Here is a 15,541-nt window from a genome sequence, read left to right as displayed (position 1 = left end):
ACCCTGTAAAGTTTATAAATAGTTTAAATTTGTCTCTCTATTATGCTTTTGCATTTATCAACATTGAACTTAATTTGCTATTGTACTGTCCATTCACCGAGTGTACTTGGGTCCCACTGAAGTTCCTCACAGTCCACTCTGCACTTGACTAATTTAAATAACTTTATCATCTTCAAATTCTGCAACTTTACTGCACACACACACACCCTTCCAGGACATTAATAAATATCCTAAACAATGTGAAACCTAACCTGGAACTTTTAGGCTCTTGCTATTCATCATTTGCCCTGATGAAAACATTTATTTTACTCTGTTTCCTCTCATAGCAAGTTTTTATCTGTGACAATACTTTGCCTCTCACACTGTGACTACTTAGTTTCTTTAAAAGTCTCTTCAGAGGTATATGTTTATATTGACTAATTTTAAGGCAGTAAAACAGCAATCTGTTTTCAATAAATTGAGGGATAAATTTTTTAAAGACTCCTAAGTGACTCAGATACTGAGGGTGGGATCCATGAAAGTTCTTAATCACTCAAGTCCCTCTTTTGGCTCCAGTGCAACCCCCAAAACCGCTGCCAAATGCTGTAGGTGCCTAAATTCTGTGTCCAAGTTTTTCAGGGTGATAGTTCCCTAGGTGTCTAAGTTTCTGCTTCTGGGCATGTGCACTGCTTTCTCCCTCTGGGCATCTGGATGCTTGTCTCCCACCTAAGCTTCAGAACGATGGTCCCAAATGGCAACTTCACGCCACCGTCTCCTGTGTCACTGGTCCCGATGACAGGAGTGAGCCATATATAGTTTCCACTGGGTTGGGGACAGTCTTTGGTGGAACTGCAATACCCATGGCTTAGGCCATATCAACATCTATGAAGTTGTCCACTGCCTGGAATCCATGAGTGCCCACTGTGGCAGAATTTGGTAAGGCTCCCCTGGTACATGGAGGCAGACTTGGACTCACCATTCCTGGGATATGTCTCAGTGGGGGGGGCGGAGGGGGGGAGTGCATTATGTCAGGACTCACCCAGGTCAACCCCCTCTACCAGGCCAGGGTGTGGTTGTTTCTTGAACTGCGTTGTGCTAGAGCTCGGGATGGACAGTTGGCAAAAGTATGGCTGATCCTCCACAGTAGAAACAAGCTGGGACAGTGCTCTTTTTCCTCAGGGGTCACATGGCAGCGGGCACTATCCTGCTGCATGGGTTCAGAGTCCGGGTTGAGATTGGTACTGAGGGTCACTGGTCAGGTAGAAGCACAGACCCCTTCTTTTCCTCACATTGCTTGCTGAGCCTATTGTCAGTATGGATGACCAGGCTGATGAAGGCTTCCACAGGCTAGCCCATCCTTAATCTCCTCACGTAGTCCCCACTGGAACTGGTAGAGCCGGGTCAATTGGTTCCACTCAGAGTCGGAGACTAGTCACCAACAGTGGGCGATGTCATGCTGTCTGGAGTCTCCCAAGAGGTAGGTACCTCGGGGAGACTGTCAGAAAAAAGGGAAGATACCCTAAACTGTATCTATAATTAGATTTCACCAAGTCAATAACAAACGTGAACTCCTGGATCACTATACCAGTCTTACCATGGAGTCACAAACAATCCCCTTAGACTCTCCAGTCTGTCTTCTCACCCAGAGAAACTGGACTTTGTGATAAATCACACCACATTCAGGTTGCTCCCGGTCCCAAGAGACCAGTCACTTACCCCAGATCAATTGGTACCCTAGATTTTACACCAAAGTCAATGCTGGTAGCCCATAGTAAATTAACTATAGGTATTTAGCTAAGAAAAGGAAATGAGAGTTATTGAGAGGTTGAAGCAGGTAAAATATATGTATAGGTGAGTCACAGTCTATAATTCCAAATGGTAGCAGAGATGTAGTAGTCTGCCAGTTTCCTGAAAGTCTCTCACTACTCACGTGGGCTCTTTGATGATGAAAGAGTGAGGAATGCATTGCAAATGGTTTCTCTGCCGAGTTTACAAGACTGTTCACTCTAACCTTGTTTGTCTGGGACCAAGCTTAGAAGGAATTGTCCAGTATTGCAGAAGTCCCAAACCATATTTGTGTGCATCAGTTTTCTCATTAGTGTTAATCAATGAAGAGGAATTGAGGTGAGGTTGCAAGTGTCTTTGATCCAACAAATCAGTACACACTTTCGCAAAGTAATAGGTTTCAAAGCAAATAATCATGCTATGTTAGATGATTCTAAAGGTAAATATGCCCCCTCCTCCATACCAAGTAAGTGGACTCCTTAGTTTAAAGAGCACAAAGCTTCAAACAAAGCCTTGGACTGTCCTTTAAGGAGAGCAGAATCAGCAGCAGCATGGCTTAATCACAACACCCTTTTTCTGTTTAAATGACAAGGGAGGGCCTACCTTAATCCTGGAAGGTAATTTACATCTTGAGTATGGTGTTAATATATAAGCTATATATGGCTTTAATTGCATAATCTAGTTATCGTCTGTCACCAATAATCTTGTATAAGGGTCTTGATTAATTATCAATCTCACTGTTACATTATGTAAGTTGTGTGATAAAACCCCTCCCAATCCTTTGGCCTTTTCATTTTTACAACCTTTTTATTAATTTAATTCCTTATATAAATATGAAATCACCCTTTATTCAGGCCTTGGCAAAGAAAGATTTTTTTTTTCCAAAGGACAGAGCAGAGCAATGTTTGGCTAAAAAAACCTGAATATATTACTAATGGTATGATTGGAGATAGCTAGAAAAAAATATTTACTTGAAATGTCAGTGTTCACAGCTGTTCAAAGAAAAAAGCCACACGCTCCAAAAAAAAATCAGCAAAAGAGGCCACACCTTTTGTCAGCCAATCATTTTACAAAATGTTTACTTTTCCAGTAGAAAAGATGAATTGTGAGATATGGGACATAAGGGATAATTCAGCTACTTCTTAAAGAGCAGGAAAAGAAAATAATTCACATGGAGGAAGGACAAAAAAAACCCCTTGCTTCTTCAAACAGCAAAAAAACAGCAGACATCAGTCAGTGCCAGGTCTTCCAACAGTCTCTGAAGAACATCAGAGAAACTCAAGAATTGCAATGAAAATGAGGGGGATTTGTGAAGATGTGGAGAACATTATGTAGTTAAAGTCCTGACCCATAAGTAGGTGGCAAACAATATACCACAAAAAGGAAAATATTTAAAAAAATCTGGACTATTGGGTGTATAAAAATAATATTGTCTATTATAAAATTCCACAGACCTTTATGCTATGTTCTTCTTTGACATGGTATGAACGCTACATTAAACTGAGCACCTGTGAAATGAGATAAGTGGACTGTCTCAAGTATAATATAGGGAGAAAACATAATCTTGACCATCCAGTCCAGCTGGAAACACTGCAGTGTTTCCATATGAAGAAACATTTCTGTTGTGCATAATAGGCCATTATCATGAAAAGCATAAACATTTCACCCATCTATATAAATATACAATAGTAGGCCTTGGACAGAATCTGCTTCGTCTTTTAATTCAGACAGCCAAACTCTGCCTTCAGTAACATTGTGGAACTACTTCACATATATTATTTAATACTTTTAATGCAGTAGCAGCCACAGGCCCTAACCAAGATTGGGACCACATAGTAGGCACTGTACAAACTCATACCAAGACATAGTCTTTGCATGAAGAATTTACAGTCTAAGAGGAGGAAGAGGAATACCACCAAATGTGAAAAAGGAACCTCTAATAAAATTGGTCCACAAAGAGGTGTGTCCATTCATTGTGAATGTAGCTACTCAGAAGGGAGGCCCAGGCCCTTTGGAAGCAAGGATTGAAAAGCAGAAAACAAACAGTAAGTCTCCTTTTCCCCAGCAGCTTAATAATCTAAATCAGTATTTCTCCCTCATTTTAGGTTGGCAACCCCTTATTTGAAGTCAAAAGTTTTTGCAACCCCCTCTTCCATTTGCTATAAAAAAAAAAAGTAAAACGAGTATCAGTAGTAACAATAATTTGTGTGTGTGTTTTGAGAGGTTGACAGAGAATACATGACCTTAAAGGGTAAGGATGTGGAAGGAGTGAAATTTTCTTTGCTTTAGAGCATAATTTCAGTGCCTTGCCAACAACCCTGAGTGTCTTTCATGTTCCCCCCCCCCCGGGGATCACAACCAACCTAGAAACACTGTTCTAGAAATCATCCTTTGATCTTCATATTTGAATCTGATGTTCTGTCCTTGCATCAAAGTTCTTTCCATTATTGATACAGTGTTGTATCTTCTGAGTAGCGATCCTAACTCTTTTAGCTACCAACCGTGGACACACTTTTTCCTGGATATAACCCAGTAAACTTACTGTACCTAGCCCATTGCACATTTGCAGCCAGGCATAGAATCATAGAAATGTAGGGCTGAAAAGGACCTCGAGAAGCCATCAAGTCCAGCCCCCTGCTCTGTGGCAGGACTAAGTAAACCTAGACCATCCCTGACAGGTGTTTGTCTAACTTGTTTTTTAAAGCTTTGAATGAGCGGGACACCATAATCTCCTGTGGAAGAGTATTCCAGAGCTTAACTGCCCTTATAGTTAGAAAGTTTTTCCTAATATCTAACCTAAATCTCCTGTGCTGCAGATTAAGCCCATTATTTCTTGTCCTACCTTCAGTGGACATAGAGAACAATTGAGCACCATCCTCTTTATAACAGCCCGTAGCATATTGGAAGACTGTGATCAGGTACCCCCTCAGCCTTCTTTTCTCAAGACTAAACTTGCTCAGTTTTTTTATGCTTTTCACATAAGTCAGGTTTTCAAAACCTTTTATCATTTTTGTTACTGTCCTCTGGACTCTTCCCAGTTTGTCCACATCTTTCCTAAATTGTGGTTCCTAGAATTAAACACAGTACTCCAGCTGGGGCCTCACCACTGCTGAGTAGAACAGGACAATTACCCCTCATGTCTTACATACAACCCTTCTGTTAATACACCCAAGAATCATATTGGCCTATTTTGCAGCCTCAACACACTGATGGCTCATATTCAGTTTGTGGTCCACTATAACCCCCAGATCCTTTTCAGCGTACTAGACAAGGGGTGGCTAACCTGAGCCTGAGAAGGAGCCAGAATTTACCAATTACCATTGCCAAAGAGTCACAGTATTATGTAATGATTATATATGTATATGTGTGTGTGTATATATATATATGCACACACAATCATTATATAATTTGATAATGTATATTTATTATGCATTTATAATGTATAGTTAACAATAACAACAACTTAACGTTTTACTTAGTGGGACTTCTGTCAATCTTTGCTTTCAACAATTCTCTTGAAGTTTAGTTTGTGTTCAGTTGTGCTCACACGCAACAGTTCTCTTAAGTGGCTGTCTGTCAAAATGGATCGCTGCTTGGATTTCACATGTTTGAGTGGTGAGAAAACAGACTCGGAAAGATAGGTCGAGGCAAACATCGAGATTAATTTTAGGGCTGCGCCTCTGATGTTGGGGTATTTATCCTTTGGTACAGATTTCCAGAAAGTAAGGGTCCCCTCTATCTTCTGAACAGATTTCAATCTGTCATCTTCCAAAAGTTCTATTATTTCCATCTGGGATGTTGCTTTGTCAGTAACTAAAGGGGGCTTCAGACAATCGGCTTCAGCACTAAGAGAGTCAATCAGAAATCTGATTTGAGGTCTTTTCTGCTGCAAATCTTGGAATCTTTCCTCAAAACTGTCCTTAAGATCTTTAATCATGCTCGCATATCTAGTTGTGCTCTGTTTTAGGGGTTCTGCTGCATCTTCTTTTGATTTGTCTGGAAGTTGTGACCTTGAGGGAAAGTGTGTCAGCTCTCCCTTAAGCATTTGTCTGTGAAACAACTGCAGTTTGTTCATGAATGCAAATATACTTTGCACTAGTTCAGACAGCAACTGGAATTGTTCTTGTAAGTCCACGTTTAGTTTATCCAAATGCAGCAGCATGTCTGCAAGAAATGCCAAGTCTAGAACCCACCCAGGATCTGTAAGCTCAGGGTGTATTCTTTGCTTCTCCTCCATAAACAATTTTACTGGTTCCAGGAGCTCGAAAAAAATGTGAAATAACTTTACCTCTCGAGAGCCATCGAACTGCGCAGTGAAATGGCAAATCGGCAGGGAAGTCGTCTTCATCCAGTTCTTTGATTAGATTTTGAAATTGTCTGTGATTGAGTGCATTTGAGCGAATGAAATTCACAACGTGCAAGACTGGTTTCATGACGTGATCAAATTTGAGATTTTTAGATCCCAGTGAAATGTCCAAAATTCAGGAAAGCTCTCATCAGACTTACAAAGCCCTACTAATCCATTCACAGATCCCCAAATGGACGGAGCCCCATCTGTTGTAATGGCAGTGAGCTACTGTAAAGGGAAGTGGTGTTTCGCAACTAACAACATCAATGCCTCCTTTAGATCTTGTCCACGAGTTCTGTCCTTTAGTGGTACGATATTCAGGAGTTCTTCCCTTACAACACAGTCGTCAGACACAATCCGGACAAATACTGATAATTGAGGTTTATCCTGTACATCGCACGACTCATCCAAAGCGATGCTCAAATACTCACACTGTTGAAGTTGAAAGTGCAGTTGCGAATCAATGTCACTGTTCAGGCTGGAGATTCTGCATTCTATTGTGTGGTGTGAAAGCTGCAGGCCAGAAATTTTCTTCTGTAGATTCTTGTTCTCTGGTGACAGGATTGAAATCACATCAGTGAAGCACATTTTTATAAACTCGCCTTCAGAGTAGGGCTTTTTTGCACGGGCTATGTGCCAGGCCACATAATAGGAGGCTAATGTTACAGTCTGCAATCGTTGGTAAATCTGGTGAAGAACTGGGCTTCTACTTCGGTTTGTTTTTTCAAAGTTTTCAGTTTTAAAGTGCAGAGTTCAGAACCTTGTGGGAATTCTTGACCCATATGTGCATGGCTAGAAGCAAAATGACACTGCAAGTTTGAAGTTTTGAACTGAGAGTTACACATTTGGCAAAGAAGACACGTGGCCTTACCATTACGTTCAATGAAAAAGTACTTATTCTCCCACTCCTGTTGGAAGCCTTGATTTTTGTCTGTGTATTTTCTTTTCCATTTGTACTTGCCTTCCATTGTTAGATGGTGTAAGAAAAATTTTGGTTAAAAATTTTCACACCAGCTAGTAGTCACTATGTACTTTATTCAAGGAGACAGGCTCTGGCCAGGGGTTGCTGGACACCTGGCTCTGCCCGTGGCTCCGCCTCCCACTCCACCCCTTTCACCAAGTCCCCACCCCCACCCGGACCCTTCCTGCCCCTGCCCCACCTCCGCCCCACCTCTTCCCGCCCCATTCCGTCCCCACCCCCAGTGAATCGTGTCTTTGCTCCTCCCCCTCCCTCCCAGAGCCTCGTGGTGCGAAATGGGCAGCAGGCAAGGGGACGGAAGGGGGAGGCTGTGCACCGGGTCCTCGCTCCTCCCTCCCCCAGCGCCTCCCGCCCACTGCTCTCAGCTGTTTTGCGGCATTGTGGCAGCTCTGGGGAGGAGGGGGAGGAGCAAGGACGCGACACCCAGCCCCCCCTTCCTCCCAGAGCCACCTCAACGCCGCGAAATAGCTGAGAACAGTGGGTGGGAGGCGCTGGGGGAGGGAGGAAGGGGGCCTGGGCGCCACATCCTCACTCCTCCCTCTCTCTCCACAAAACAGCTGATCGTGGCGGGCGGGCGGGCCGGAGGGAGGGGGGGGAAAACGCTGATGGGGGGGCCACGCTGGCATGCGGGAGGTGCTGGGGGAGGGGCGGGGGACTAATAGGGCTGCTGGTGGGTGCTAAGCACCCACCATTTTTTCCCCAGAGTTGGTTCCTGGCAGGAGCCGCACATTTTCTTTTGAAGAGCCGCATACGGCTCCGGATCCAGCGGTTGGCCACCCCTGACCTAGACAGTTATTTCCCATTTTGTAGTAGTGCATTTGATTTTTTCTTCCTAAGTGAAGTGCTTTGCACTTGTCTTTATTGAATTTCATCTTGTTGAATTCAGACCAAGTCTCCAGTTTGTCAAGGTCATTTTGAATTTTAAACCTGTCCTCTGAAATGCTTGCAACCCCTCCCAGTTGGTGTCATCTCCAGATTTTATAAGCATATTCTTTACTCCATTATCCAAGTCATTAATGAGCATATTGAATAATACTGGACCCAGGACGAGCCCTGCAGAACTCCACTAGATACGCCCTCCCAAATTGACAGCAAACCATTGATAACTACTCTTTGAGTGTGGTCTTTCAACTAGTTGTGCACCCACTGTGACATACCAGGTACAATCCAAACAATGAACAGCTGTGTCAACCCTGCCGTGCAACCTTGGGTGCCTTACAGCACCTTGCTGAAGTAACTCCCACCTGGACCACTCACAGACAGCCTTTCAGCATACAGGTCACACTCTGAATGTCTGTATGTAACTGCAGCCTGCCAGCCACACTTGGGTTACACTCTGGCTCTCACCAGCCTTGGCTATGTGGGTGGGTGACCCCAACACACCCCTAGTCTCAGATTTTCCCCTAGAAACATAAGTCCTGTACTGCCCGGCCCTCTCCTGGACAGTACAAATCTCCTGGGTCAGTTATTCCATTAAGGGAATAATATGACATAACTTGTAACCCCAAATAGTTACCCAGACACTTCAACTTGAACACACTGGATTAGATAAAACAGTAAAAATGAGAGTTTTTAAGTGAGTATAAGTAACAAGGCATAAAAGTCAGAAATGGTTACAAGAAAAATAAAGATACGATGTTTACTAATCCCTAATTTAAATGGTGTTAGATTCAAGCAAATTTTCTCACTACATGCTTTCAACAGTCTTACTGACCAAACCCTGTAGGTCAGGACCCCCCTCCTCCAGTGTCCAACATATGCTTCCTTTGTCATTTCAGGTGCAGTGAATGCGATAGGCAGAGAGAGAGGGGAGCCTTGAGGTGTTTGTCCCTCCTTTTTATTGTTTCAGACCCTCTCTTACAAAACATTTCCAGCTGGGCACTAGGAGACAAAGAGTCTATGTGGAACAATGTTCCCCACTGGCTTTTTCTCACCTGTTCGGGCTTTCTTTGTTTCCCTTCCTGCTCGATGACTGTTTACTGCTTAAGCAAAGTGCACGTCCCTTTGTTTAGGACAGACTTGTTTGCCAACCTCAGTTTGGGCAGGTCTGTGGGGTTTAGGATATGTGTTAATAACATCATACAGAGAAATCTTTTCAATATTGCCACATATTTTATGAGGACAGTACTGACCAGCAAATTATGAGTTTTCAAATGATACTTTACAAGGAATATTTTGCACAAAAATTATTACAATAGTGTTTAGGGTATGGCTACAGGGATGTATTCTGTCACACCTACCTTACAGTACTTTCATCTAGACCATATTTCCTTAGTTTGCTTATGAGAATGTCATGTGGAACTGTGTCAAAAGCCTTATTAAAATCAAGGTATATCTTGTCTATTGCTTCCCCCCATCAACTAGGTCAGTAATCCTATAAAAGAAGTAAATTAAGTTGGTGTGGCATGATTTCTTCTTGACTTGACAAATCCAAGCTGATCATTCCTTAGAACCCTATTATCCTCCAGGTGCTTTCAAATTGATTGCTTAATAATTTGCTCCAGTGTCTTTCTAGGTATTGAAATTAGGCCGACTGGTCAATAATTAACAGGGTTCTCCTTGTTCCCCTTTTTAAATATAGGTACTATGCTTGCTCTTATTCAGCCTTCTGGGACCTTTCCTGTCCTCCAGGAATTCTCAAAGATAATTGCTAACGCTCTGAGATTGCTTCAGTTAGTTCCTTAAGTACCCTAGCATGAATTTCATCAGTCCCTGCTGACTTGAAAACATCTAACTTACCTAAATATTATTTAAGATATTCTTTCCCTATTTTGGATTGCATATCTTCCCCCTGGTTGTTAATGTTAATTGTGTTGAGTATCTGGTCATCATTAACCTTTTTAGTGAAGACTGAAGCAAAACAGTCATTAAGTACTTCAGCTTTCTTGATATCATCAGTTATTAGCTCTCCTTCCCCACTAAGTAGAGGAACTACACTTTCCATATGATGGTTTGTGTAAAACCAAAAAGATTAGATACCCTTATCTTTAATATGGAGTAGCACCCTGTGGAGCTCCCCAGAACTTTAAAATGGAGGTGCTTCCTGGAGGACTAAGGGTGAAATCCTGGCCCCATTGAATGTGTCCCAGAAATTATCTCTTACTGAACAGCCTTTCACTCCAATCAGAATTCAGCATTTCTTTCTGGGACCTGTAGTATTCATAGACTTTACATCTATATGAAAGATAATTGTTTTTAGAACTTCACTTTAGTGCCCTTTTGATTAATGATCAAACTCTTGCAAATCACAGAATTTCTCTAATGGAAAAGTAAACGTAATAATTTTAAAGATGATTTTACCATCATTGGATAATTTGAAATTCATATTCCCATGTGCCCCGTTGACTTTGCTTTCCTAGTCTGGTATCTCTCTTTGAGACTTTTGCTAAGGAAGCACTGCTTCATGCCATTTATGCCAATTACACATACATGTGGTTACTTATTTATTGTTTCTGTTGCTTTCAGAGAAAATTTGCTCACTTTAAAAGTAAACTGTGTTTTTCTAACTTCTAGCCATGTAAACTCATCTTGCAATCTAAAAGTCAAACTGTGTTCTTTCTGGTTCAGTGACTTATGCATCACCAGTACTAAAGATGCTCTAGATCAAGCTGTGCCCTCATTTTCACCTCTGAAACTCCATTGATTTCAATGGGACTGCACAAGTCTAATTGAGTGCAGAATATGTCCTTGAAAATTAGAATTTAGTTAACTATTCTTTTGGTGATGCATGAGCCAGAGTAGAATCTATCTTCCTCTCATAGTAATACAGGCTCTATGGTGCTAAGAGTTAAAAATACTGTGATAGAAACTAATTTGCCACTAAAGCAAACATGACTAAGTACACAAAGGAATCAGATCTGTCAAGTAAAAAGATGGCATTTTCTCTGTTCTGACCAGACCTGAACTTGAAATATATTCTGAATTTTTAGGCCCCTATCCTGAAACAGTTTTTCATGTGTTTATGCCATGGAAGTGCTATGGCCTATGTCAACAGTGGGTAACTTACAGCCCGTGGTCAGGATCCGGCCCACTGCGGAAAGTAAGCTCAGGTTGCCAGGCTGTTAAAAGTCCAGTCAGCTCCTGGAAACGACCGGCATGTCCCTGTGGCCCCTAAGAGCAGGGGCAATCAGGGAAGCTCCACGCGCTGCCCACACCCCCAGTGCTGGCTCTGCAGCGCCCATTGGCTGTGAACCGTGGCCAATGGGAGCTGCGGGAGTGGTGCCTGTGGGCAGCATGCATTGCACAGAGCCCTCTGGCCCCTCCGCCTTGGGGTCGGACATGGCGACCGCTTCTGGGAGCAGCACGGAGCCAGGGCAGGCAGAGAGTCTGCCTTAGCCCCCCTGTACGGCCGACCTGGAATTGCCTGAGGTAAGCGTCGCCCAGCCAGAGCCTGCACCTTGAACTCCCTGTCCCAGGTCGGAATCCCCTCCCGCACCCTAACTCCCTCCCAGACCCCGCAGCCCCACCCGCAACCCAGCCCTAACCCTGAGCCTCCTCCCACACCCAAACTCCCAAAGCCTGCACCTTCTCCTGCACCCCAACCCTCTGCCCCAGCTCTGAGCCCGCTCCTGCACTCTAAACCCCTTGGCTCCAATCTGGAGCCTCCTCCTGCATCCCAACCCGCTCATCCCCAGCCCCACCCCCGAGCCTGCACCCCCAGCCGGAACCCTCACCACCTCCCACACCCCAATCCCCTGCCCCACTATGGAGCCCCCTCCCACATCCTGAACCCCTCATTTCTGGCCCCACCCCAAAGCCTAGGGGAATTCCCAAGCCTCCACGCCCCTGCTGTGGGGCTGTGTGGCCCGCAACTGATTTTTTCTGTGGGTCAGTGGCCCCTGATAGAAAAAAGGTGCCCCACCCTGGCCTATGTCATACAGGTCAGAGTAGATCAGTGGTTCTAAAGTTATTTATCATTGTGGGCCGCATACGCAGCTCTCCACGTGTTATGTGGGCTGCGTCCACACATTATATATACTACCTGTATGGCCCTGGGGCTGTCACATAGACGACAGCTGTGTGATGACTGGGCCGCAAGCAGCCTGTGGTCTATGGGTTGAGAACCATTGGACTAGATGATCACATGGTCTTTTGTGGCCTTATATAATCTACGAACTGACATCCGTGGTACTAGCATGAGTGCAGGTGTCTGCAGGATCTGGACCTTAATGTTGAACATATTCTGCTCCAGTGCAAATAAGGAAAATGACACAACATGAAGGGCTTGAAGCTGTGAAGAAGCCAACAAGGTGTTGTCTGAAAATACTGAAAACTGTGATTAGCATATACAATGGTTGCCAGCTATTGAATTTGTTTTAAAATGCTCAAGATGAGTATACTGGTGGTCCTCACCCCTGGAGCGCCCCTGGTGGCCTGTTGTAGCATTGCAATTATGACTCTGCCTCAGTTTTCCCCAGTGGGGTTCAGTAAGTCCAGTGAGGCTTATGTATATTGAACAGTACACCTTCAAAGGTCTAGTTTATTTTACCCCAAAGTGGAACATTATACAAATAGGCGTTCACTCCAGCATCTTTAGCTGGAGGGGGAGGGGGCTGAGTTAATTTTAGTCCATCAGCCCCATTTACATTTAGGTCTGCTACCCGCAAGGCCCTCTTGACATGGAACCCTCTTCTAGAGCCAGTGCCTCTTTTCATGAGCTAGGGAAGTGTTTCTCCACTTGGGTCAATGTCCTCCACAGAGGTCAAACTGCAATGATCCTTCCTTAGGACAGAATATAATTCCTCTTATCTGGGGCTTCTCTTGCTGTCTGGTGAAATCCTTCCACCAGGGACAGGTTCTACTGTGACTTGGCACTCCTGGCTCTTCCTTTTTGGAGCCTCTCCCACTTAGGAGCATTCTTCCTTAGTTTCCTTTGCTGGTGAGCCCCATCACTTTGGGATCTCTCTCATTCTGGGGACGGTTCCTCTCACCGGAAGCTTCTGTTCTCTAGCCTCTACTGTGAGTAGCTGCCTTTTATCATGCCCAGGTGCTTCACTGCCTAATTAACTGCCCCAGTGAGATAATTAGTCCCAGGTGAACCTGAATTGCCTAATTCCCCTTTATGAAGTCTGTCAGAGGTGGGCTGAGCCCCTGACCCCTTCAAAAGGCCAGCTACCCTGTGACAGTGAGGAACTAGATTTTTTTGATAGTGTTACATAAAAAAATAAGGTTTTACTTCATTTGGGGGCCATATATTATACCTTTGAACAAAGACTAGCACATAGACAATGGGTATCTTATTTTAATGTTTATTTTGGAATTGTCATGGGGGTTATTCCTTTAATCACAATTGATTATATATAATACCATATAATATTAGAAATGGCAAGCTCAGAACACCAGAATATAGCGCACATCAGATAATTAACTGTTATTTAATGGAAAGAAATATATATTGATATATTGTACTCTGGATGGGTCAGATCTCATCAATTGTATTTTAATTTAATTTTGGAAGGCAAATCTAGCTGGGCTAAAGGAGTTCAACTGCTAGCCTATAAGGTTTGAAACATGAAAACTAAGACTTATTTTTCATTCTCAAAATCAAGTATGTTTGTATTTTAATATTTTCTCAGTCAGAGGTCCTTCTGTTGGAAACTGAAAATTTCCACATCCTGTAAATATTTTGAATAGCAAGTCTTTTATATGATTTAAGATTCTGTCACCAAAATTCTAGATTTCTCGTGATTTTCCTGTTTTAGGCTTGCCTCCTGTCCCTTCTACCTCAAGAACAAGCTTTGCAGAATTTTCCATTAGGGAACGGATGAGAGAAAAATTAAAAGCTGCAAGGGTGAGAATGCATTTATAAAGGATTTTATTGTATTTGATTGATTACATTTTCATAAATCCTATCTTCCTTGTTTTGTGCTGCATATAATTTAATGAATTAAATTTGCCTTTGTAACTTGTTAATATAATATTTTATATCTGTACAGATTAGTTCCCAGTAGCTGGTTTTTATGTTATTTTCTAAACAAGTTAATTTGATTCTTGTTTGTAATATAAAAAATGTAATGTTTGGAAAAACCTTGCCGTTTTAACTGAGAGTCAGATCCTGCCACTTTTATGTTGAGTAAGTACTACTTTCCATGCTGGGGTCTTGTTGAAATCATTGAGGCTACTTGTGGAGTAAAATTACTGTACAGTGTAATAAAGGGAAGCAGAATCTGGCTTTTTATAATAATTTAAGATGATTATGCAGTAAAAAGAATCTTTCATTAATATTACATGGAGTAAGTAGGGCTGTTGATTAATCGCAGTTAACTCGCAAAAATAAATCGCGATTAAAAAAATTAATTGCTATGAAAAAAATTGTGGTTTTAATCGCACTGTTAAACAATAGAATACCAACTGAAATGTACTGTACTGTAATGTAATCTCTTTGTCATGAAACTGCAATTTACAAATGTAGATTTTATTACATAACTTCACTCAAAAACAAAACAATGTAAAACTTCAGAGCCTATAAGTTCACTCATTCCTACTTTTTGTTCAGCCAATAGCTAAGACAAACAAATTTGTTTACATTTACAGGAGATAATGCCCTCTTCTTATTTACAATGTCACCAGAAAGTGAGAACAGGCGTTTACATGGCACTTTTATAGCTGGCATTGCAAGATATTTACATGCCAGATATACTAAACATTCGTATGCCCCTTCATGCTTCGGCCACCATTCCAGAAGACATGCTTCCATGCTGATGATGCTTGTGAAAAAAATAATGTGTTAATTAAATTTGTGACTGAACTCCTTGGGGCAGAATTGTATATTCCCTGCTGTTTTATCCGCATTCTGCCATATATTTCATGTTATAGCAGTCTCGGATGATGACCCAGCACATGTTGTTCATTTTAAGAACACTTGCACTGCAGATCTGACAAAACGCAAAGAAGGTACCAATGTGAGATTTCTAAAGATAGCTACAGCACTCGACCCAAGGTTTAAGAATCTGAAGTGCCTTCCAATATCTGAGAGGGACAAGGTATGGAGCATGCTTTCAGAAATCTTAAAAGAGCAACACTCCGATGCGGAAACTACAGAACCCAAACCACCAAAAAAGAAAATCAACCTTCTGCTGGTGACATCTGACTCAGGTGATGAAAATGAACATGCATCAGTCCGCCCTGCTCTGGATTGTTATCCAGCAGAACCCGTCATCAGCATGGACTCGTCCTCTGGAATGGTGGTTGAAGCATGAAGGAACATATGAATCTTTAGCTCTTTCGGCACGTAAATATCTTGCGATGCCGGCTACAACAGTGCCATGAGAACATCTGTTCTCACTTTCAGATGACATTGTAAGCAAGAAGTGGGCAGCATTATCTCCTGAAAATGTAAACAAACTTGCTTGTCTGAGCGATTGGCTGAACAAGAAGTAGGACTGAGTGGACTTGCAGGCTCTAAAATTTTACGTTGTTTTATTTTTGAATGCAGTCTTTTTTTGTACATA

The 15,541-nt window shown here is 42.5% G+C and overlaps 1 protein-coding gene across 8 annotated transcripts in view; it reads left to right on the top strand.

Moving 5' to 3' along the window:
• Positions 1-15,541, top strand: part of CC2D2A (coiled-coil and C2 domain containing 2A) — a 124,035-nt gene that overhangs the window by 11,608 nt on the left and 96,886 nt on the right. For all 8 annotated transcript variants that reach the window (XM_065597052.1, XM_065597050.1, XM_065597051.1 and 5 more), the window contains one exon: positions 13,793-13,881. In XM_065597052.1, coding sequence (XP_065453124.1) covers positions 13,793-13,881 — 89 coding nt within the window. The remainder of the gene's footprint in view (positions 1-13,792; positions 13,882-15,541) is intronic.

This window comes from Chrysemys picta, chromosome 5 (assembly GCF_011386835.1).
Source record: "Chrysemys picta bellii isolate R12L10 chromosome 5, ASM1138683v2, whole genome shotgun sequence".
Classification (NCBI taxonomy): Eukaryota; Metazoa; Chordata; order Testudines; family Emydidae; genus Chrysemys; species Chrysemys picta.
The sequence above is the reverse complement of the archived record's forward strand: the minus strand, read 5'-3'. Positions and strand labels throughout refer to the sequence as shown.